We start from the raw sequence: 22,629 nt of genomic DNA on the forward strand, positions 1-22,629 counted from the left end.
AACTGGAGTACCTGGAGAAAACGTGCACATGCACAGAGAGAACATGCAAACTCCACCCAGAAAGATCATGGGCCGAGATTTGAACCAGCGATCTTCTCACTGAGAGACAACAGCTCTACCAGCTGAGCCACCGTGTCGCCTGGAACGTACAGTATATGCAGCATTAAAATCTTTTTGAGAAACCCCGTCAGTCCCTCCTTTGTTTTGTACATTTATTTTCTTTCACCGCTGACAACAAAATGATTCATCAGAAATCTTTAGCTCTGATGGCTGAAAAGATATCTTCGTCACATGCACTCTTATTCCTGCCAGCGTTGTTTTCTGAAAGGTCTGCATATAGCAGTGTAATTTAAGACATGTGACAAATGGGCAGAGTGCTTCTGGAGTGATTTATATAGTTCTGACTTTTAAATGGAGACAGGAGCTTTGTTTGTGCTTTGACAGATGACCGCCACTTATAGAAACCATGTAGAAAACCACAGGGTCATGTGTTCGTACCAAACTGGCTTTTAGACATTTACTTCCAGACAACAACACTTTGATCCTGCAAAGACACAGAGTCCCTGCTATCTCTCCATGAATCCCTAATTGCCTCTAATGAGACCGTCTTGATTAAGGTGCAGCGTCTGATTTGTGTGGAAGCCAACAGCGATGATGACTGCCATTCAGAGGGTTGGTTTTAGTATTCATGTCTTCTTCATGCATGCTGTCACAGGATGTCACTTTGTTTGTTCGCCTCTCTTTGATGCATTAATGTGTGGATTTGTTTGCTACTAGGTGATCTCAAATTAATTGTTTTTTTGCACTGCTTTAATGTTTAACTTTAATTCTGCCTGAATTATAGCAGTGGATGTGGAAAAGGAGGTTTTTACACTTTTGAATTTTCTGTTAAATTTGTTGTTCCCAAGCCTTTAGGTTCCAGCCCACAGTTTAATGTACTGTACATGCCATGCTGTGCACTAAGCAATTTTTCGTAGCACTTTGGGAAACTTTGCAATTTCATTGTAAACGTGAGGAGGAAATAAAGCTTCATTCATTTGAAAGCAGCCGCAGAAACTTTGAGGCCCCACCTGTTACTGATTAAAAGGTCCAAACGTTGCTAATTAAATGCCACACATTCCTCGAAGGAATGCGTTACCGCTGCACCTCCTACCATGACAAAGTTAAAGATCATCTCACGCTCAGAAGAGCACGGAACAGCAGCCAAACTTTTTTAATTACTTCTTATGACGCAACTGAACGTGATATTTCAAGATCCCATGTGATCTGTAAGCACTTAACATGGGTGTTGTGAATGACTCTCAGCTACTACCACATTTAATTTTATTTTAATATCTGTAAAAGTGGATGAGTTCATTCATGCATTCAACCTTTATTTATACAGGTTAATCCCATCGAGACTTGGGGACTCATTTACAAGAGAGACCTGATTTTAACAAAGAGTGATGACGGCAGTGGACAACAGAATAGACAATCATAAAGGATGCGTACAAGTTGAGAATAACAAGTGAAAATATAATGGTATTTAAAAAAAATAACAAAGCACAGCTAGATTGTAAAGCGGTGTAGAAAACTAAAAACAGGAACATGTCTGCGTTGGTTTTTGCCATGAACTTAAAAGATGTTTTGAAGCCACTTTGAGAGGTCAAGGTCGAGCGCTTCAGATCTTTTTGTAAGATATTCCAGAAAACAGGAGCGGAGTAGGAGAAGCTCCTTTTGCCAAGTTCAGTCCTCACTGAGGGAACACTGCAGGTAATAATGTCCTGAGAGCGCACGCTGTAACTGCACTCACGCAGAGACATGTAGGAGGAGATGTATGAAGGCTGCAGACCAAGAAGTGATTTAAAGATGAAAATGTACCAGTGAGAGTCTGTGTGAAGTTAATGATGTCCAGTTAACCAATGAATACAGGGTGCAGTGGTGGGTACGATAATTACAGCCAGTTATGAATCTTAGTGCACCATGATAGACAGCATCCAACATCTGCAGTGTTCTTGTAGGAGCGTTCATGTAAATAATGTCACCGTAATCAATGGAGGGAAGAAATGTTGCAGTTACAAGGCGTTTCCTGCATTAGCGTTAACCAGGATCTGTTTCTGAAAAATAAACCCAGTTTAACTTTCAGTTTCTTTGCCAAGTTTTCCACGTGGAGCTTAAAAGAGAGATGTGAGTCGACCAAGATACCCAAATATTTGTAAGAATCAACAAACTCAATCGGGACATCATTTGAGGATAAAATCAGAGGAAGAACTGCTGGGACTGACTTCCTGTTTGAAAACAGCCTCCCTTTGGTTATAGTTTGGTTATAGTTCTAGAGACAGTTTAGAGGTTTCCAAAGTTTATTACTTGTAGCCAACTTGAACTGGTGTGACTCTAAAATGTAAATGCAGAAGTGCATCCAATGATTGGATGGATGTTTCATTAAAATTCATACACTGGCTCAAGAGATATTTTGCTAAGGCAAACAGGACATGATCACCGGGTGTTTAACAAGCCAAAACCAGATTCTCAAGAAAAACAACTCGACTAGGAAACTATGTTTTTAATATACAGTTGCAGTTTTTAAATATTTCTGAACAGTCAACATGTACAAATGTTACCAATCACTTAAAAAAACGTTGATTCCTGGAAATCATCATGACCCCTCATTTGTTTCCCAACTCCATCCTGAACAACTAATGAGAAAACCCAAGTAGACAACATGTTCCTTCAGTCCACAGAGAAACGTTCATCCACAAGACAGCTGTTAGCAGTTTGTGTGCGCTCATGACACATTGTTTTAATTCACTAAATCGTGACACGATTTGAAAAATGCTTTTAATTTTCAGCCGCTGTGTACTCAAGTCTTCTTTTTAAACTGTTGTTCAGCACAGAAGCACGAGAGAGACGCAGCTTCTCACGTCTCCATCAGCAGTGAAAACTTCTGCTCTTCAGGAGCAGCTTGTTGTGGAAGTGCAGATGTTTGATTCCTGCACTGGTAAAGATTTCAGGGGTTTCCATGTTATTTTGTGAGGCGAGTTAAGCTGTGATTTCTCACACGTTTCTAATGACCACTTCCCATTTACACATGAAATTTACTCTTAGGAGCTGCATAACAATTTTCTCTGTCCATAAATCATCTGAGGAATGTTTTGTTTTGAGATGAACGGATAAACTGTTTTCTAAAGAAACAAGAATCCACTGTGTTATGAATTTTCTCTCATGATCATTGACATTGAAGTCAGGAAAAAAATTGCAGCCAGTTGAAAGAAAATGAGACAATAGCGCCCTCTGGTGCAAACAATTTGCACCAACCATTGGCAAGAATTTTCTTTTCTAGATTTAGCAAAGCTACATACTACATCAATGTTTTGTTTTACTGGGGAGGAATACAAGTTTGTCTTGGAAACACCATCTCTTGAAACATTTATTCACATTTACTTTGAGATTTTTCTTTTTAAGTTTCATCAAGTTTAAAATTCAGTAAGAACCAACGATGTATTCTTCATTTATCTCGGAGGCACCACTTGTGGTACTGCAAACCAGCAGAGATAAAGAAGGAAATAAAAAAATCACATTGTGAAAATCAGAGGATAACAAAAGCTCGAGTTTTTTATTTTAATTTTTTGGGGGGGGCAACAAGTTACTCAAGTTTTTGTTATTGAAACAGCAAAGTGATGAGTGAAAAGGACTGTTTCCCAAATCCAATAAGAACAATAGCAAAAATGTGTTGAAGCAGCTGGAATAAAACAACAATACACATGAGTGAGAAGTTTACAAAATTATTTATAATATAATACAAGGATATTTTGTGCAAGATGTTGTTGGTGCATTGAAACCTGTACATTATGAACAAAGTAGTTAAAATTCAAAAGCAACCTGAAAGCAGAGCATGCCTGCTGGGCCATGATTGTGTAAAACGGGTAACTACGAAAACACTAGATGCAACATACAAACTGTTTACCAGAATACAATGGCTGTATAGGACCAGATAACATTATTTATATAAAGTGCAGACAAAATAACCACTTACAGTACAGGCATGACGAGCTTGTGGCTGACCACCACCACATGCAGACATGGTGGTTGGATGGGATTGCTTATCAACTCTGAGCCATAGTTCAGTGGTAAGATACAAACTGTATGGATTACCAATCTGTGCAATATACTAAATCTTACAAATATCAATAGTACAAAAGTTGTTTAAAATTGCCTGTTTATAATTACAAATAGATGCTTGCTCATCTCTCTGTCCTAAAGCGCAGCACCTCATTGTTTTCCACCACTGACTTTTAAAAAATGACCTGAAATAAGAGACATTCTCCCACTTTTCTCTCTAGAGGGAATAAGACATCTTGGACATTGAAGATATAAGAAAATATATGCACTGTTAGTGACTAGATTACATGTTTGTATATGCTTTTATAATGCAGTTTCGTCACTATATTGTGTAAAAAGCGAGTGAGTTCAGCATCACAGTTGGATCTCAAGAATACAGGAGAGCGAAGAGGCATCAAGCGGTTCACCACCACCACACCAGCTGCTGGGGGGCGTTCTGGTGGAGGTTTTAGGTCTGCTGGGAACCCTATGAACAGAAAACAGCAGATGTGTGTTAAACAATCAGTAAGTAGATGTTATGATAATGCTACTACCATATTTTTTGCCCTATAAGTCACAGTTTTGTTGCATAATTTGTAGAGCCTGTGACTTATACACCAAAGCAACATATTTTTGAATTTTTTTCCATATTTAAAAAACAATTTTTGGCTGAGATATGACAGTTTTCATTCATTCTGGCTGAAAATATTGAGCACTACCATTTTCAGCCACTAGAAGCCAGTTGAGCAGTGTGGCATGCCGTTGTGTCATGTACAGTATTAGGGAAAAGTGGCTATTAAAAGTGGCTATTAATGACACAATCAGCTTGCCATACACTGCCACCGTCGTCTGCCTGGAACAAACGTCAAATCAGCTTCATTTCACTGCGCCCGGAGAAATGAGCTGATTTGACCATTGAAGTGAATTTATTAAGTAAAAGTTCAACGGAGACGCACCTCTACTATACCCCAATTTTTACCCACCCAATTTTTAAGTCGAGCTAACAAATAATTGTTTTAGGTGCTTCTCTTGTTAAAGTTCAAAGAAATGCAGAGCAAGTCGCCCTCTGTGCGTTCATATTTCCGCATAACAGCTTTTGAAATGCAGCTGATTTGACCGTTGAAGTGCATTTATTAAGAAAAGTTAAACTGAGACACACCTTTACTATAATTTCGAGCAAACAGATAATTGTTTTTAAGTGTTAATTTTGTTAATTTTTTGTTAAAGTCCTCCCGTGCACGCTTCTGTGGCCACCATTTAGCAGCCAATTGATATTTGGCACAACACCGGCCCATGTTTCCAGGTTGTCAGCGGTGACGCATAATAGATGTGATGTATATGGCGAAGCGACATATTTATGGATTTTTCCACTTTAATAGACATATTTGGACTGATGTGACTTATAGGGCGGTGCGATGTGTACGACAGAAAATACAATATACTGAAATATGGATTAACTGTGGTGCTTACTGAGTTGGTTCGTTTACGTTTCCAGCAGTCAGGATTGAGTCTTTTCTGCTCCTCAGCCAAAGCCTTGGCCTCCATGGTGTACATCCGCCTCTCTTCATTCTTCATCTTCTTCCACTTGTCACCCAGGATGACACTTATGGCTCTGGAGTGAATGGATGGAAACACAAAAAGAACTTTTACTTGCTATGATCAAAGGCCTTTGGTTTTACAACATTCTGTACAGTTCCTTTGTTCCAGGAAACATGAAAACAGCTTTTATACATTTTACACCATCTGAAAACAAAACTGAAACATCTGAAAGTAAAGCTAAAAAACAACGTTTAGTGAAGGCATGTAGGGCATGCCAGTGTAGAAACTACTTTAATAACTGCACTAATGAGAATCATCAACACTCGTTTTGTTTAACATTACTATCTGCTGTTTGCTTTCTCAGAGGTGGCACGGTGGCTCAGTTGGTAGAACTGTTGCCTCTCAGCGAGAAAGTTACCAGATCAAATCCCAGCTGGGCCTTTCTGGGTGGAGTTTGCATGTTCTCTTCATGCTGCGTGGGTTTTCTCCAGGTACTTCAGTTTCCGCCCACAGACCAAAAACATGCATGTTAGGCTGATTGGTAACTCTAAATTGTCTCTAGGTGTGAGTGAGAGTGAATAACCGTCTCATTTGTCTCTGTGTGTCCCTGTGATGGACTGGAGACCTGTACAAGGTGTCCCCCACCTCTTGCACAATGATAGATGGACATGGGCACCAGTGACCCGAAAGGGAAGAAGCGGACGGACGGACGGACGGACGGACGGACGGATGGATACTTGCTTTCCCTTCTGACATAATTTGATGTTACCAACTTTGTAACTCATTGGAACTTAAATTTTATTTATTTATTTTATTTGACCAACTGCAGCTGAACAATAATAAAACATTTTCTAATGCTAAAATTAGCTAAATTGATGCTAAAATTAGCTAAATTGATGCTAAAATTAGCTAAATTGATGCTAAAATTAGCTAAATTGATGCTAAAATTAGCAAAACATGTGCTCCAAGTAGCAAAGCAAATGCTTAAGCTGAATTTAACAATGCCGTCACTAAAATTAGCAAAACTGTTGTTAAAAATAAAAGATATGATGCTAAAGCTAAATTCGGTAAAACTGTAAAATCAGCAAAACTTTAGCCAAAAGCTATAAGGAGCAGAATGGTGGACAAAAACTAAAAGTAGCAAAATAGAACAAATATGTAGAAGCAGCTTCCAAAAGCACAACAATCAGAAGGTATTGATGATATCTTAATGCAATTCAAATGTATATTTATATCCATCCATCATCTTTACCCGCTTCCCGCTTCTTCCTTTTCAGGTCGTGGAGGACACTGGTGTCCATGTCCATCTGTCACTGTGAGAGAGGCAGGGGACACCCTGAACAGGTCTCCAGTCCATCACAGGGACACATAGAGACAAATGAGACAAACAACCATTCACTCTCTCACTCACACCTAGAGACAATTTAGAGTTACCAATCAGTCTAACATGCATGTTTTTGGTCTGTGGGAGGAAACTGGAGTACCTGGAGAAAACCCACTAATGCACTGAGAGAACATGCAAACTCCACCCAGAAAGGCCCCTGGATGGTATTCGATCCAACAACCTTCTTGCAGAGAGGCAACAATCACCTGAGCCACCATGCTGCCTGTATATTTATATGAATGGGTAAAACTACGCAAAAACTGCAAATGTGTTTTGATTCAAGAATTTGTACAAAATGCTGACTCTGCATTCAAACAATAAGATCTAATAATCATTGCTCTGTTCAACTCTGAAGTAGGAATGCACGATATATATGGTGCACGGTAGAAATGATAGAAATTTAGCCTACGATATGGATCTGTCTTCTACCGGCTAACCGCAGTAATGCTGTGTCTGATGTAAAATCAGAGTTTTCAGTTTAATCGTTACCTTTTTTTTTTTTTAACTGTGCGCAAGTGGCGTTAAAGTCTTTTCTTCGAGAGCTAAGTAGCGAAGCTACAAGCTCACTACGGCCGGCTTGCCGTAGTGTTGCCGTATTCGGACGCATGCGCAACACGCTGTGTTCCGTCAAATGTTTTGGGGGTTTTTCCATCGAAAGTTAAAGTCAGCGTTGGTCAGCTTTAGAGAAACCTGCTCTCTGATCTGTAAAAGAATGCTGTGTTGTGTGATTTTACTGAAAGACCCTCTGGTCAAAGCCACAGACTCATTTTGTGTCAACACTCCATTAAAGCAGAAGGAGTCGCCCACTAGAGGGTTGGAGGGTGAAGTGTTTCAGTGTAAAATGCTGCTCTGTTGCTGTTCATTTCTGAAGTGAGACTGCTATGAGTTAACAACATATTCTTTTGTTTAAAACATATGGCTTAAACTACCTTTGATATATTTTGCATTGTTTTGCACTACAAGAAAGAAGCCTAATACTTGATTTGTTTATTATTTAAAAACTCTCTGGACCTAGTAGCGGAATTTTTTTAATTCAAAATATATGATAGCAAAAGGACACCCTACGCTTTTTTAAAAATTCCTATTAAGTTTTATGCCCAAAACATATTGCGATATATATCGTTATCGCCACCCTTCACAATACATATTGTGATATGAATTTTATGCCATATCGCACATTCCTACTCTGAAGCCAAAGTAAAAGCCAGTTCTTAGGCATCGATGTACAAGTCTCTGTGGTCTGAGCTGTGCATATATTAAAAAAAATGGTAAACCAGTGAACAGCCACTACAAAAGCCCTTATTTTAATCTGCATATGGAACATCTGGGAGAAACTGGCTGGTTGACAGGAGTTCTCTTCCAGGTGTGTAAGTATGATGAGATGATAACATTTAAACTTTAAAAGGTAATATTATAATATCAATTTGAAAATGGACAAAAAGCTAATAAATAGATACTAAGATGGTGATCTATGTTCTATCTTCTTTGGACCGTGAGAAGCCAAGCTCCTGCTCTGGACTGTAGACGATGCAAAGACGACTTATCTAAACCAACAAACAGAAAATTGCAGCTGTCCAGTGGTGAAGTGACAAAAGCATGAATAAATTATTAAAATAATTGTCGTAGAAGAATGCCAATGCAAAAACAAACAACATTCCTGTGATCACACTTTAGCTATAAAGAGAAGAGCATGAAATCTTCAGTTGTTGTAATATAAACTGAATAAACAAACTTAAATTAAAAAGCACTCATAGATTGCCTTTTGTCACTGCTCACCTGTTGTCTTTTCCCGGATACATCTGAGTGTACTCCACTCTGTACTTCTTGGCAAAAAGCATGAAGGCATTCATTGGCCGCTTGCATTTTGTAGGCGTGGCACCGCTGGCTGTCCCTGAATTGTGGCTCCTGTTTGATCTGATACTGGAGGATTGAGGGGAGCTGTAGTGCTCCAGTTTATCACAGTCTGGACTGACAGCCCCCCCGCCAGACAGGGAGGCCCTGCGCTGACGAGCCATGCTGCTGAGAACATACACAGCTGAGGAATCGAGCGGGGTGAAGTCATAGCTGCAGAGAAAATGGCAAAAATTAAAAATACATGCTACTGTTATATGCATTTATCAAAATCCCCATGATTTATATGCAGTGTAAATATATCTGCTCTTGTTATTATAGAAATTACTGTTCCTTAGCTTGAATTCTGCAGTTAAATACAAATACTGTAATTTTCGCCCTATAAGTCAAATTTTTTGCATAATTTGTATACCCTGCAACTTATAGGCCGAAGCGTCATATTTATGGATTTTTCTCATATTTAAAAACAAATTTTGGGCTGAGATATGACCGTTTTCATTCATTCTGACTGAAATATTGAACACTACCATTTTTATCCGCTAGATGGCAGTTGAGCAGTATGGCATGCCGTTGTATCATGTAAGAGGTAAAAGTGGTGACACGTAACAAACGCGACGCATCAGCAGTGACGCATAATAGATGCAACTTATACGGCAAAGCAACATATTTATGGATTTTTCCACTTTATTAGACATATTTGGACTGATGCGACTTATAGGGCGGTGCGACGTGTACGGTGGAAAATACGGTATATATAAAGTTTCTATGTACAGTCACCTGCAAGATCTATGCAACAACAGAATAAAAGTAGGATTCCTTGAAGGAATGTGTATTTTCTGCCACCTTACGTGCAAAAGTTTCAAACAAAGATATTCCATCACCCGTTAGTGCTTTGAGCATGAGATAGGGATGACTCTCAGCTACCACCAACCAAACAGCGTATTTAAACCTGACTGAGTTAGAGCACCTTATCTGTTGTCTAAAATCAGTTAGGTGGAAAAATCATTGTGGATCACGCCAACTCTAAAAGTAATCAGTTATAGATTTTCATCCAGGGGTTATTTTTAATCCAGGGGTTATTTTTTAGTGTGTCCACAAAATCTGTCCAATGGTTCATGAGATATTTTGCTCACAGACAGATAAATAAATACACACAAACACTAGCAATCAATCACCTTTCAAAGCAGTAGGCAATTAAGGTATTAGATGTTATTCTTGCATAAAAGTGGAATTTGCATCAATTTATTTCACTGAATTAGTTAAAAAAATAATTGCATGCATTCCAAAGTATGTTGTACAGTTCAGATTTCTTTAACAATCAGTGATTATTATCACACGCCATCATGAAAAACAGGCAACGATGTCACTCACTGCCTGTTTCTGTGTCTGTGTGAGTACTTTTGTTCATTTGTTTGTCTGTCTGTTAGCAAAATATCTTGTAAATTACTGGACAAAATTTCATGAAAGTGTCAGAAAACAACCACTGGATGTACAATTACAGCTGAATAACCTTTGGAGTCAACCCTATTCAAAATGGCCACAAGAGCAAAACTTCAGCAAACGCAAAAAGTGCAATAATTCAGTTGTTTTTTAACAGATAAAATCAATTTTAGTGTGGCAGTAGCTGAGAATGTTGCCCCAAACAAATACTGTATGCCTAAAAGATCACATGTGATCTTTATTTAAAACACTGGCATGCAAGAAGGCCTGTGGTATGGATTCTTAAAAAATGCTAGTTTCATTTTTACAAACATACAGTTACATTTTTTGTGAGAAAAGTTGGGGAAATGTTTGTCACCACAAGAAAAAAAATAATAATAATTTTACATTTAGGTAAAAGGCTATAAAAATGTGATTGGTGCTTCTTCATATATTTTCTAAAGTAAGGAGTAGATGTAACAAACAGGTAAATATGTAAACAAAAACAAAACTCCATGTCCTGTGTAGAGAGAAATATCTGCTTTGACTTAAATTTGTAAAACAAATCATCGCCTAGAAATTGGACTACAGTCAGTAATCAGTACAGTAACATCATTTTAAGTTAATGAATAAATTCTGAAGCATTTTAACTCTTTATATTTATGTCCAGAAACATATCATGGCTTTTGTTCTAACCTACAAAGCTCTCAACAACCTAGCTCCATCTTATATTACAGATCTTATAGTTCCATATTTTCCTAACAGAGCACCTCACTCTGACTGCAGGTTTACTCGTGGTTCCTAGAGTTTCAAAAAGCAGAATGGGAGGAAGATCTTCCAGTTATCAGGCTCCTCTCTAGTGGAACCAACTTCCAGTTTCTGTCCGTGAGGTTGACACATTGTCCAGTTTACAGACTGGGATTAAGACTTTCCTGTTTGATAAATCCTATAGTTAGGGTTGGCTTGAGTTTCCTGAGCTGTCCCTTAGTTGTGCTGCTATAGGCTTAGACTGCTGGAGGACAATTTGACCACATTTCCTCAAAAGAATAGTTACAAATGAATAGTTTGTATTTGTAATTATTTCTATCTGAACATGTTTTTTTTTTGTCTTTCCTCCTACAGAAAGTTCATCTGGACCTGTCATTCTGTGTTTGTCTCTCCTTCCTGTCCTCTCAAACCCAGCCGGTTGAAGCAGATGGACGCTTGTCCTGAGCCTGGTTTTGCTGGAGGTTTCTTCCTGTTAACAGGAAGTTTTTCCTTTCCACTGTCTCCTTTGTGCTCGCTCAGGATGAGAGACTGTGATGAAGTGAAGTTTCAACGCGTCTGCTGGCTCCGTTAAATAAAGAACTTTTACTCATTGACTTTTTATTGTATGTGAATGTTTCTGTTCAGTGCCCTGAGACAACTTGTTGTGACTTGGTGCTAAATAAATGAACTGAATTGAATTGAAAAAATGTTCCTGATATTCAGCTATCAACAATGAATTATATTATTCATTATACAGTCTGGATTATAAAAAGCAAGACAATAATTCAATGAGTGTACCTTCTGAACGTGTCAAAGACAACGGAGTCATCACAGTTAATAGCATCGGGGTGGCCCGGTGGCAGACACACATCACCCAGCTGCATCTCATAGCAGGGAATCCCATGATGCACCACAGTAAGGCTTGGGTAGAAAGAGGACCACCCTGACGACGACAGGCGGTGTGTTACAAATTAGCTGGAGTTTAAAGTCGTTCGTTTAAACACAAAGCTGAAAAGTCTTATTTAACTTGTTTTATTTGAAGAATGGAAGATTTTACTGGCAAAAATTCAATCCACAGATCTCTATATAAAATCTGGCTTTGATCTCTCGATGAACAATAAAATATTGCAGAATTCATTGCATTCAGTTTGAGCTTTACCATCTGTTGCATAAAAACTGCTGCTAAACAGAAAATAATCAGGTTTAATAGTACCTTTATTTTTGACAAAAAATGGATGATCCAAGCGGCATTCGGCTGTTAGAAGACCTTTTTCTGGGGAGCCTGGGTCAAAGGTCAATTTAAGAATTGCCTGGCCAAAAGTAATTGTTTCTTCATGGTTCACAAGTTTAAGTCCATCTGAACCATATCTCTGTAAATAAAACAAACAAAAGAGTCAGAATAAACAAGCTGACATCACAACTAGTGAGTCGTTCGTTTCAAAACGATGTCTAATTTACTGAAAGTTTGTTTCCATGCCATGGGACCGTCACTGCACATCACAGTCAGCTTGTGGCCGGCCCAAGAATAGCAAGAATAATTCTTTACCACTCCGTAGTCACTGTTGGCTGTCTCACCTTGATAGAAAATGAGGATTGCATCATGGTTTCATCATCCGAGTCATCATCTGAATCCCTCAACTCGTCAGCTTCCTGCCACTCCACATTAGGACCTCGATGGAAACGCAGGTGAGTGCCTGAATGTCAACACAACAAAGCAGCATGATGAATGAGCTGCTGTGTGAAAAACTTCCAAGAGAATGAAGAAAACTTGATGTAATGCTGCTGCTTGAACAGCAGAGCTGAGAGCAGCTGTATGAACGTCCGTTCTCCTCCCGTTTCACCCAATCAAAGGTCCTGATGTTGAGTTGTTAGAGCATTTAGGAACACATCAGTGCTGTTTTGACCAAGTTAAAAATACAGAAGTCCCTCGCAACTTCGCGGTTCGTTTACCACAGACTCGCTGTATTGTGGTTTTTCAAAATAAAATTGGACATGACACACAATTGGCTGATTGATGGATGAGCCGCACAGTCGGCATGGGATTCTTATTTAAAATGTTATTTTAAATTATTTAGCACCTGCAGCACATTTGTGCAGCCCATACTGCAGGATAAACGTCCTGCTGCAGCTGATCAGCTGTTCACCGTGCAGAGCGGAGGAGTGGGCGTGGCCAAGAGCACTTGCAAGTGGCAAAGAGCAGAGGAGGCAGAGAGCAGAAATCATGACATTCTGCGCTCTTTTAGAGCGTTTAGAATTTAGAAACATTGTTTAGAATATTGCAAGAGTGTGGGAAGAGTTTAAAACACTGTTATATATCTATATATAGATATATAAATATATATAATAAAAATAAACTACTACTTGTACTAATATTCCTACTTTGTGGTTTTCCACTTATCGTGGGTCTTCAAGGTGCGGATCCCCCACGATAAATGAGGAACTACTGTATTTGCCCTTTCAATCATGACAAAATTGTATTGCTTGAAAAAAAAAAAAGATTTTAAATAAATGTATTCACACTTTAAAATGTCACTGATGCAAAAGCTAAGGTTTGAAAAAACAAACGCAGTCACTTTACTGAGGACACGTCGGTGTCAAATTTTAGACGATCGTTATTTGAAGTTATTTTAAGAAATGCTCCAGTTACCATCATGTTTGAGTTAAGTCAAAGTGTTTGCATATTCAGAATGTGCTGATGGATGTACAGGTAAACAGCAAGAACCTTTGAGGAAGCAGTGCCAGGCTGTGGAGGGCCAGGAATGAGACCACGCCATGTCTTCATCATCAGAAAATGACGAGGACATCGAGAAAACACCAGACTCTGATTCGCTGCTGGCCTGTGGTGGACAACAAGTTTGAAAAAAATCAGCCTGAGCACGAACCGTACCTGTTGTCTAGCAGGAAATAACCACTAATCCTATGGGAACAAATGGTTCTTAGGTTTCAGTAGTGAAGGTGGAGCTGGAGAAATTACCCTGACACGCCTGCGCTCCCTGAGGTGGCCTCTGGAAGGATTGGGTGCACTGCTGGCTAACGGGGGCCGGGCGTAGGAATGTAAACTGTTACTGCTGCCAAAGATGTGGACTGGAGACGATCTGAAATAGACAATATAAATATAATTTTACAATGTGTGGTTGCAGTGTGGATACGTGTGCCAAACAAGGACAGAATTCTCTTTTGCATGAGCATATTAGTAATATTGTTCATTTTAAAACGGACAGGTCGACCTTTACAGAAATCCAAGCAATAACGCACAAATATGTTTGGTATTTTCATTTATTTGTTTAGTCATTGTTGAAGGTGAAACAACACCTGTGTTTTTGCCCATACATCTGTGTATGAGTACATATTTTTTTGTAGAGTTAGCAAAACCTGTCATGAATTAGAATAGAAAGAAAACTCTCTTACACTGGCTGTACATCTGCAACCGACTAATTTTTGGAGTCGTGTCAACTAAAGTTGGGCACCACAGCCAAGTGACCTTAGGAAACTCCACAATGACTACTGTGCAGGTATTGTGCTCAACTTTGGTGTGGCTGTAGCAGAGCACCACCCTTAATGCGTAGTCTGAGTTCAGTATCAGCACTCCGAGGTTCAGTCACAGTGCGATACTTTTGCTTAACGCTTTGGCATTAACTGCTGACATCAACCCTGCCTGTCCGTTAGCAACACATCTGGTGAATCATGGGGCCGGTTGTAATAAATGTTCCTGTTTTTAGTATTTTAACTCATTTCATAATGTAGCTGTTTTTATTTTGCGTTATACCACTACTTTTATTTACTTTTCATTTTATATGATTTTATGGCTGTTTATTGTTGTGTGTACCTCATCTGTGGTTTGTCTAAAACAGGTCTCGCTTAAAAATGAGTCCTCGTGACTCAGTGAGTCTAACCTGCATAAATAAAGGTTGAATGGAAAAAAAAAAAAAACTATTAACTTCAGGAGTTATCCCTATTCAAGATGGCTGCCACAGCTAATCAACCTTAGCCAACACATAAATAGCTATAACCTCATTAAATTTACAGTATATTTACCTATGTTTGCTGTGGCAGTAGCAGATGGTCTTCCACAACTTCTACATCTCAAAGGATCTCACAGTATCATGAGATTATGCACAGTAGTTAAGAATGTTTGACCTAAATGGGAATAACTTGGCCTCAATATGTTTTCTGTTTAAAGCTTTGACATGAAAGGCAGCAGGCATTATGCATTCCTTCAAGAAATGATAGGCCTTTAATTTATATATACTATATTTTCCACCGTACATGTCGCTCCGCCCTACAAGTCACATCAGTCCATATTTGTCTAATAAAATGGAAAAATCCATAAATACGTCACTTCGCCGTATACGTCGCATCTACTATGCGTCAGCGCTGACAACCCAGAAATGTGGGCCGGTGTTGTGCCAAAAATCGATGGGCCACCAAATGGCGGCTGTGGGAGCGTGCACGGAAGGACTTAACAAGAATTTAACAAGATTAACTCTTAAAAACAATTGTTTGTTTGCTTGAAATTAAGGCGTGTCTCAGTTGAACTTTTACTTAATAAATGCGCTTTGATGGTCAAATCAACTGCATTTCAAAATCTGATACGCGGAAGTAAACGCGTGCACATGACGAGTCGCTGTGCACATTTAACAAGATAAACGCCTAAAATAATTATTTGTTTGCTCGAAATTATAGCAAAGGTGTGTCTCAGTCTAACATTTGCTTAATAAATGCACTTTAATGGTCCAATTAGCTGCATTTCGCCGAGGTGGTGCAGCTGGTTTGATGGTTCCAAGCAGCAAGCAGAATGAAGGTGGGGAGGCTACGGCAGGCCAATTGAGTCATTAATAGCTGGTGAAGATTCTCAGTCATCCAGGACATGGTAAATTCAAAAAAGTTCAAGACAAAAACAATAAAGTATAATAAATAAAGTCCAGTTGTTTTTGTCTTGAACTATTTTGAATTTGTCATTATAGCCACATTTACCTATTACATGATACAATGGCATGCCTTACTGCTACTACTACTCTGCTGCCGTCGAGTGGCTGAATGTGGTACTGCTCAAAAAAAAAATTTCGGTCAGAATGAATGAAAACGGTCATATCTCAGCCAAAAATTGGTTTATAAATATGGGGAAAATCCATAAATACGTCACTTGGGCCTATAAGTTGCAGGGCATGTAACTTATGTAAAAAAGTGTGACTTATAGGGCAGAAAATACATTAAGTTTAGGTCATATTGATCCAACAGTAGCTAAAAATCAACACAATTCCAGGGTACACTGCATTTCACAACACACATTCTAATGTTGTTAACTTGCCAGTCCTGTTTTGTGAAACCCCCTCAGGGGTAATGGTGAATACTCATGTGTTTGTGTGTTAATTTTATAGTAGAAGTATGTCGCATGCACAGGATTTGTTAGGCTTAGCTGATTTTCAAGTTTCAAGTGATTGCATGTGTGCCAACCTCTTGTGTGGGGCATCCTTCAGCAGCGGGCTCTGAGGACTGGTGGCGATGTTGGCTAACTCAGTGAGCCAGTTGGTGTTAGGAGAGCAGCTGAGCTCCTGGTGAGACACAGCTCCCACCTGAAACAACCCCTGAGACCTCTGGTCCTCCTCCACCTCCTGCAGCTCGGGCATGTCATCTGAGAGGAGACAGTGGTTTTATTCATACTAAATATATAGCGGAAATTTAATTGAAGAGCATTTTTTGTGGGAGTTTGACATTTTACCATATTCCATGTGGCACCCTGGTGAGGAAAGCAAGTCCTCGTTACACTTGAGTGGATCAAATGACTCGTCCATTCTTGCAATGTTCTTTTATTTCTTCTTTTGTAAATACTCCTCAATATACAGCTTATTTAGCTTCCATCGTCAAACTTGGACTCATCAGCTGCAGACAGAAACAAAAAAGAGAAATCATAACTTTCACAAAGGGAGCTCTTCTTTTGGCTTTTCCTCAGGGTCGTCACATCACGTCATCCTCCTCCCACTCTGACCTCACACCATCTCCCCCCATGTCCTCTCTAACTGCATCCATGCATCTGCTGAGCTTTATTTACAAAACCACTTGGAAAGCCCAGTCATCCAAATTTAAGTTAATGTGCATAATTTCAAAAGGTGTGTGGATTTAATAAGACCTAGCGATAAATGTGCACGGGGAGAAGATGCAAACGCGACATAGGCAAAGAGCTTCCAGCTGTGAGGTGTAAGCTCTAACCACTGCACAGCTGTGCAGCCTTTGTCTCTGGATCGACCCAGTAAACCAGTCTAGTCACGTGACCCGCTGCGTGGCGGCCTTGTTTATAAACTTAGGTTTGACGCATGCGCAGCCGTGCTCATTCATTCAGAACTGCGCAGCTAGAGCGACAAATGGAGAGCACACGGGTCTTCATAAAGACCCATAAACTTAAAAACACAAAAAGGAAACAATAAAAACACGTATTAAGTCCAAGCACAAAATGAATTATTTTAAATTTAAATTACATGCTGTGTTTTACGAGACTATGAAAGATGTTAAAGCCAAATGAATTAGCTTAACGAGAAAGGCAAAAGAACGAAATGTGTTGAGTAAAGCTTGGGCTTCGTCTTCATAATGGCAAATTGAAAGACAGCGAGCTACAATAAAAACGTTTTTAAAGTGTCGACACGTCCAAAAAGACGAGCTAACAGCTAAGGCCTACTTTGAGAGTGGTTCGGAGCAGCAGCGGATCTGCTCAGACCCTCAGCCTGTCGGGTCGAACGCTGTAAACAAAAGAATGTCAACAAGTTGGGACATGACGCAACCCCTCTGCACCGTTCAAAATGAATGACAAGAAACACTCCGAAAGCCTTTTAACCACATTTTGGCGTCCAGCACGGCCATTTTCGCCAATTAAAGAAGTTGTTTTATCACACAAAAGTGCCCTCGGGGGGGTTTCTTATCCACAGCGGAAAAAAACCATTGTCGATCTCAACCTTTCGTTTGATATTAAAGGAAATCATGACAACCTCAAGAAAACATCATGATGAAAGTACAATTACACTAATGGCAAGAATACCGTGACAAAAATTAGTTTGAACCATTTATTTCTTCGAAAATAAGTACTCAACTTCCCACTTACCACAGCTATCGCCATCAACAAACTCTGAGGGGTTCAGTCGAGGGGTGGGACTAAACGGTTCCAGAGGACGCCTCCTATTGGTTCATAACAACGTCAATCTAAAAAATGTCGACAGTCTATTGGCTTATGTATTTAAGTAACTTAAAGAAGGCGGGGCATGGTTTGTTGTTCTTGTTCCGATTGGCCAAAAGTGTACGCCTGTCACTAAACAGTAACAGCTGATTGGCAAGAGCGTGAACAATACACGGTTATTTTTTCTCTGCAATGTTGTAACTACAGCAAATAACAATTTTCAAATTACTTTTCCTCCCTTGTAATGAAACTTTAGATTAGCTCTCTGCTAAGATCTAGCAGCCAAATGAATGAGTGAACTGAACAACCGAATGATGAATGAGCCACCATTGAGCAAAACTGTCAGGACATACAGTACTTTGCATTTCATAACGAACAATTATGCCACACAGAATTATAAAATGTTCTTTATTGACATGAAAAGTGAAACCATTTTCTTCTAAACACTTTTGTAGTTTTGTCATCAAAACTCAAAATTGCTACCAGAATGTGATGGTGGGAAATCAGCATTATGAAATGTAAGAAAACACGTTGCAGACAGAATACTTAAGACTTTCAGTTACATAAACAAAAAAAAAAAAGAAGAATCACGTTAGATACCGGTTCAGCAAAGATCTGTACGCTTTGGCAGAGGTAGACAGCAATAATGGATGAATTATTAAGGTATATTTCACCTACACAATAAAATTTTACAGTAAAACAGCTAAATCAATTATCTCAAGACATTGCCTATAATGACTATGGTTTAGGATGGGACTTTGTTCAATTGGAACAATAAATAGTTTTAAAATTGTACAATATTTGATTGAGTGCTTTTTTTAATTATTAAAAAAGTATCTGTTTCCTCTTTGATGTCTGCTGTGCTGTAAAAGCAGAGGACTGGGTACAGTACAGTTCTGTGTGTATGGTCACATGATGATAAACACAGATGAATTTATGCTTAACTATATCCAGCCATAATCTCAGGGCTAAAATAGTTAATCTGCTTTTTGTCACATTTGGGCTGCTGCACCTCTTATTGTAACGGGAGAATGTATCAAATTTGCTCCCAATAATCCCCATTAGGAATTGGCTTTGGCACCTGGTCTAAAACACATAAGGTTTAGAAATTTACAAACAATGTTGTACAGGTCGTGTTGCTGTAACCTTTTAAATAAAAGTAAAAGTTGAACAAAGTGTTCAGTTTACGAACAAATAAAGCACCTGACACTGACAAGTAAAATGTGCACGTATTATTCAAGTGAAAGTCATGAGAACTGGAGTCAAACGAGCTGCTTGCAGCTCTGCTTTGACTCACTGTGGTTGTGACGATGCTCGTCGTCAGGCCTTGTGTCACATGGTGTTACCTGACACTCAAATGTAGTGTGGTGAATATTTACATTGATGTTTTTTTGTCTTTTACAAAAGCTGTTTTAAGTAGTGATGTGGAAAACATCCACATAAGCCTCTTTTTTTCTGCTTCTCCTTTTGTTTTGTTTTTTTGTCTATCAGCTCCACTATGGTCCATTGCAGTCACCTCATCCACTTTGTTGCTCGATCTCAGGGCTACTTCCAAACAAGGTCACCAGCTGCTCCTCATAGTTAGCGATGTTCCTCTTCATGATGTCCATGCATGGGCCGAGCAGTCTCTCAAAGGCCTTTACATCCATGACTGACGAAGCCAGTAAAAGAGAAGCAGACAAAATGTTTACATTGTTATCAGAATCAGGTTAATTAATGTAAAATATTTAAGTGATAATCTGGAAAATTACAGAGTGCAAGCACTCAAAGATTGTAGCATTTACCAAACCTAAATTAAAGGCCCTTTAAAGAGCCTTTCAGGCCAGAATTTTAACTTCAGATCTTGTTCTGATAAATGACAGCGTTAAAGCTATTTTGGTTAAGAATAGAATGTGTGATCGTATGTGGCATCACTAGATCTCAATCCATTTATTAGCAGTCAGAGTTGTTAGCGCCTCTCAGCTACTACCACATCAACTTTTAGCTCATTATCTGTAAAACTGAGAGTTATTGCCAATTTTGTGTTTGTCAAGGCAAAGAAGCCATGGTGGCCATCTTGAATTTGGCTGACTCCCAACATTAGTCAGTTGTTTACATAAATCCAATGATTGCATTCTGAAAATTTAATCAAAACCCATTCACTCATTCATGACATATTTTGCTGAAAAAAAGTTGAGTTCGTTAGTTAACGCCAACGTTTTAAACAAAGACTTTATGTGATCACTTAGTGCTCAGAGTATGTGTTCTGAATGACTCTCAGCTACTTCTACACCAAACCTTAGCTCATTATCTGTAAAAATGACTGATTTATAGCCAGTTTTATGTTTGCTAAGGATGGTTAGCTGTGGTGGACAACTTGAATTGGGTTGACAACAAAAAATAATCAGTTATAGACATACATTTGATTTTTTTTTTCCTGGTAGTTTTGTTATATTCATTTTATGGTTCTTGTGATATTTTGAGTACACTGAAGACTAAGAAATACACACACACACACACACACACACACACACATACACATACACATACACAGGCAAACTCATCATCACCCATCGCCTTCAGATGGCAGACAGCAAGTTGTCTTTGAAAACCCAAACTTGTTCTAATGTAATATAAACCTGTTGTCAGCTGATTCACATCCTGATTCTTGTTTCCTCAAAGAAAATGAGAAATACAATGAAAATCTATTAAAAATAATTGCCTGTAAAAATCTACACTAATTTATAGGGGTGCACTGATAAATTGGCCCCGATTTCCTTAATTTTGGGAAATCGGAAATGGCTGATACATGAATGAGAAACCAATTTTACCGATTTTTTTAGTTTTAACAACAGTTGTCTAAACTTCATTTATATTTCAGAGCACTACCTCATGGCCAGTTAAAACAAAATGTATTGTTTCTAGGATATTGTTCAAGGGTATGTTTTTCAACAAAATGATATTGGAAAATTGAAGGTGCATTGTGACCTTATAACGCCTGACAGTGTCGCTTATAAAACAAAATCGGAATCGGCAGCTCAGACTTTTTAGAAATCGGTGATCGGTGATCGGCCAGAAAACTGCAATCGGTGCACCCCTACATTTACAATAAAACTTATGTTACAAAACCTTTTGCAATGGCTGCACCAGTGGTTTATGACGGTAAAATTTGATTTATGGAAAAAGAAAATATAGGAAAGTCAAAAACTTTGAAGCAAAAGTACAGATAATTTAAGGCCGACCAATTGCAACAACTTTAACTTGATCAAACATTTTACTATTTTATTGCCTTATACTTCAATTACTGCCATTTTACTCTGTTTCTTATTGGATGGTATTATAAAGCACATTTATGTAATTGAGCTTCAGTTACTTCCCTGTTTTTTTCTTATTAGTGTAGGACCTCACATTTGATTAAATTAGACCTAAGATTTGATGTAATCACAAGCCCCTTTCATAGAGAAGAGTAAACAGTAGCAGTAAAACAGTGATTAGGAGTAACTGCTTACACACACACACACACACACACACACACACACACACACACACACACACACACACACACACACACACCCACCCTCTAAACACAGAACTGTACAAAATGTACCCAAGCATTTGACACTCCCCACAGCATAGGCGGATGCAGCTCTTGGTTTGTTTGTGACAAGAGCCAACTCTCCAAAATACTGGCCCCTTGTGCACATGGCGATATCCACCTCCTCTTCCTCCTGGTCTTTTTTTGTCTGACATGAAAGAAATGCACACAAATGAACACAGTGAAGTTAGTCTATACACTGGGAACTACATTTGTGTTCATATATTGAAGGATCGGTTACTCTAAGACAAAAATTAGAGAAAAATACCCGGCTTCTCTTCATGGTGATTCTAACTTGGCCACTCTCAACGATGTAGAAGCAATCTGCTAAATCCCCCTGTTGAACAAAGAGATGTGTGTTAAAATACCTCAGTTTATACAGAAGTTAAGAAGTATTTAACAGTTCAGAGTCTTTACCTGAGCAATGATCTGCTGTGAATCTCCATACACCCTGGTGGTTAGCACATCTACCACTTTCATTCTCTCTGACACCTGTGAACAAAGCAACATTTGGTTGATGATAATCTTTATCTAATTACTTATGCACAATTACCACAGGGGTTACCAAGTTATTTTTTACCTCCAAGGATGTTAGCAGTGGTAGAGTTTCAATAAAGGCTTCATACGTCTTCCTCTTCTTGGCATTGTTCTTCACGATGATCCTCCTGAATGTCAGACGATCCTAAACAACAAGTAAAGAGAACAATGGGTTTTAAAGAGAAAGTGTTTATTATTCAAACCAGGATGAGTCTGGTCCTCTGGACAGATTCTTCTTTGTTGACAATAGTTTGAGGCAATCCTGGTCAAAGTGGTTCAAAATGTTCTATTGTCCTGTACAAATGTGCATGTACTATGTGTGTGTATATATAATATATA

At 38.8% G+C, this 22,629-nt stretch overlaps 2 protein-coding genes across 3 annotated transcripts in view; both read right to left on the reverse strand.

Moving 5' to 3' along the window:
• Positions 1-3,802: 3,802 nt before the first annotated feature.
• Positions 3,803-18,142, reverse strand: hbp1 (HMG-box transcription factor 1). 2 transcript variants are annotated; one of them, XM_037682991.1, is made up of 11 exons: positions 18,108-18,142; positions 16,737-16,897; positions 16,472-16,649; positions 13,992-14,112; positions 13,740-13,854; positions 12,593-12,711; positions 12,231-12,387; positions 11,816-11,960; positions 8,777-9,064; positions 5,548-5,689; positions 3,804-4,564 (listed from the first exon to the last, which is right to left on the reverse strand). In XM_037682991.1, the coding sequence occupies exons 2-11, from the start codon at positions 16,807-16,809 to the stop codon at positions 4,547-4,549; spliced, it is 1,356 nt and encodes a 451-aa protein (XP_037538919.1). In that variant the 5' UTR covers positions 16,810-16,897; positions 18,108-18,142; the 3' UTR covers positions 3,804-4,546. The 2 variants fall into 2 exon arrangements, with proteins under 2 accessions (XP_037538920.1, XP_037538919.1); XM_037682992.1 differs by lacking the exon at positions 18,108-18,142 and having other exon boundaries at positions 3,803-4,564; positions 16,737-16,834.
• A 1,364-nt stretch (positions 18,143-19,506) lies between these two features.
• The window catches only part of LOC119415820 (cAMP-dependent protein kinase type II-beta regulatory subunit), a 19,537-nt gene continuing 16,414 nt past the window's right edge, over positions 19,507-22,629 (reverse strand). The window contains exons 7-11 of the mRNA XM_037682994.1: positions 22,334-22,435; positions 22,171-22,245; positions 22,022-22,090; positions 21,766-21,901; positions 19,507-19,830 (exon numbers count right to left, since the gene is read on the reverse strand). Coding sequence (XP_037538922.1) covers positions 19,697-19,830; positions 21,766-21,901; positions 22,022-22,090; positions 22,171-22,245; positions 22,334-22,435 — 516 coding nt within the window. The 3' untranslated portion in view covers positions 19,507-19,696. The remainder of the gene's footprint in view (positions 19,831-21,765; positions 21,902-22,021; positions 22,091-22,170; positions 22,246-22,333; positions 22,436-22,629) is intronic.

This window comes from Nematolebias whitei, chromosome 10 (assembly GCF_014905685.2).
Source record: "Nematolebias whitei isolate Nwh7 chromosome 10, NemWhi1, whole genome shotgun sequence".
NCBI classification, from domain to species: domain Eukaryota; kingdom Metazoa; phylum Chordata; class Actinopteri; order Cyprinodontiformes; family Rivulidae; genus Nematolebias; species Nematolebias whitei.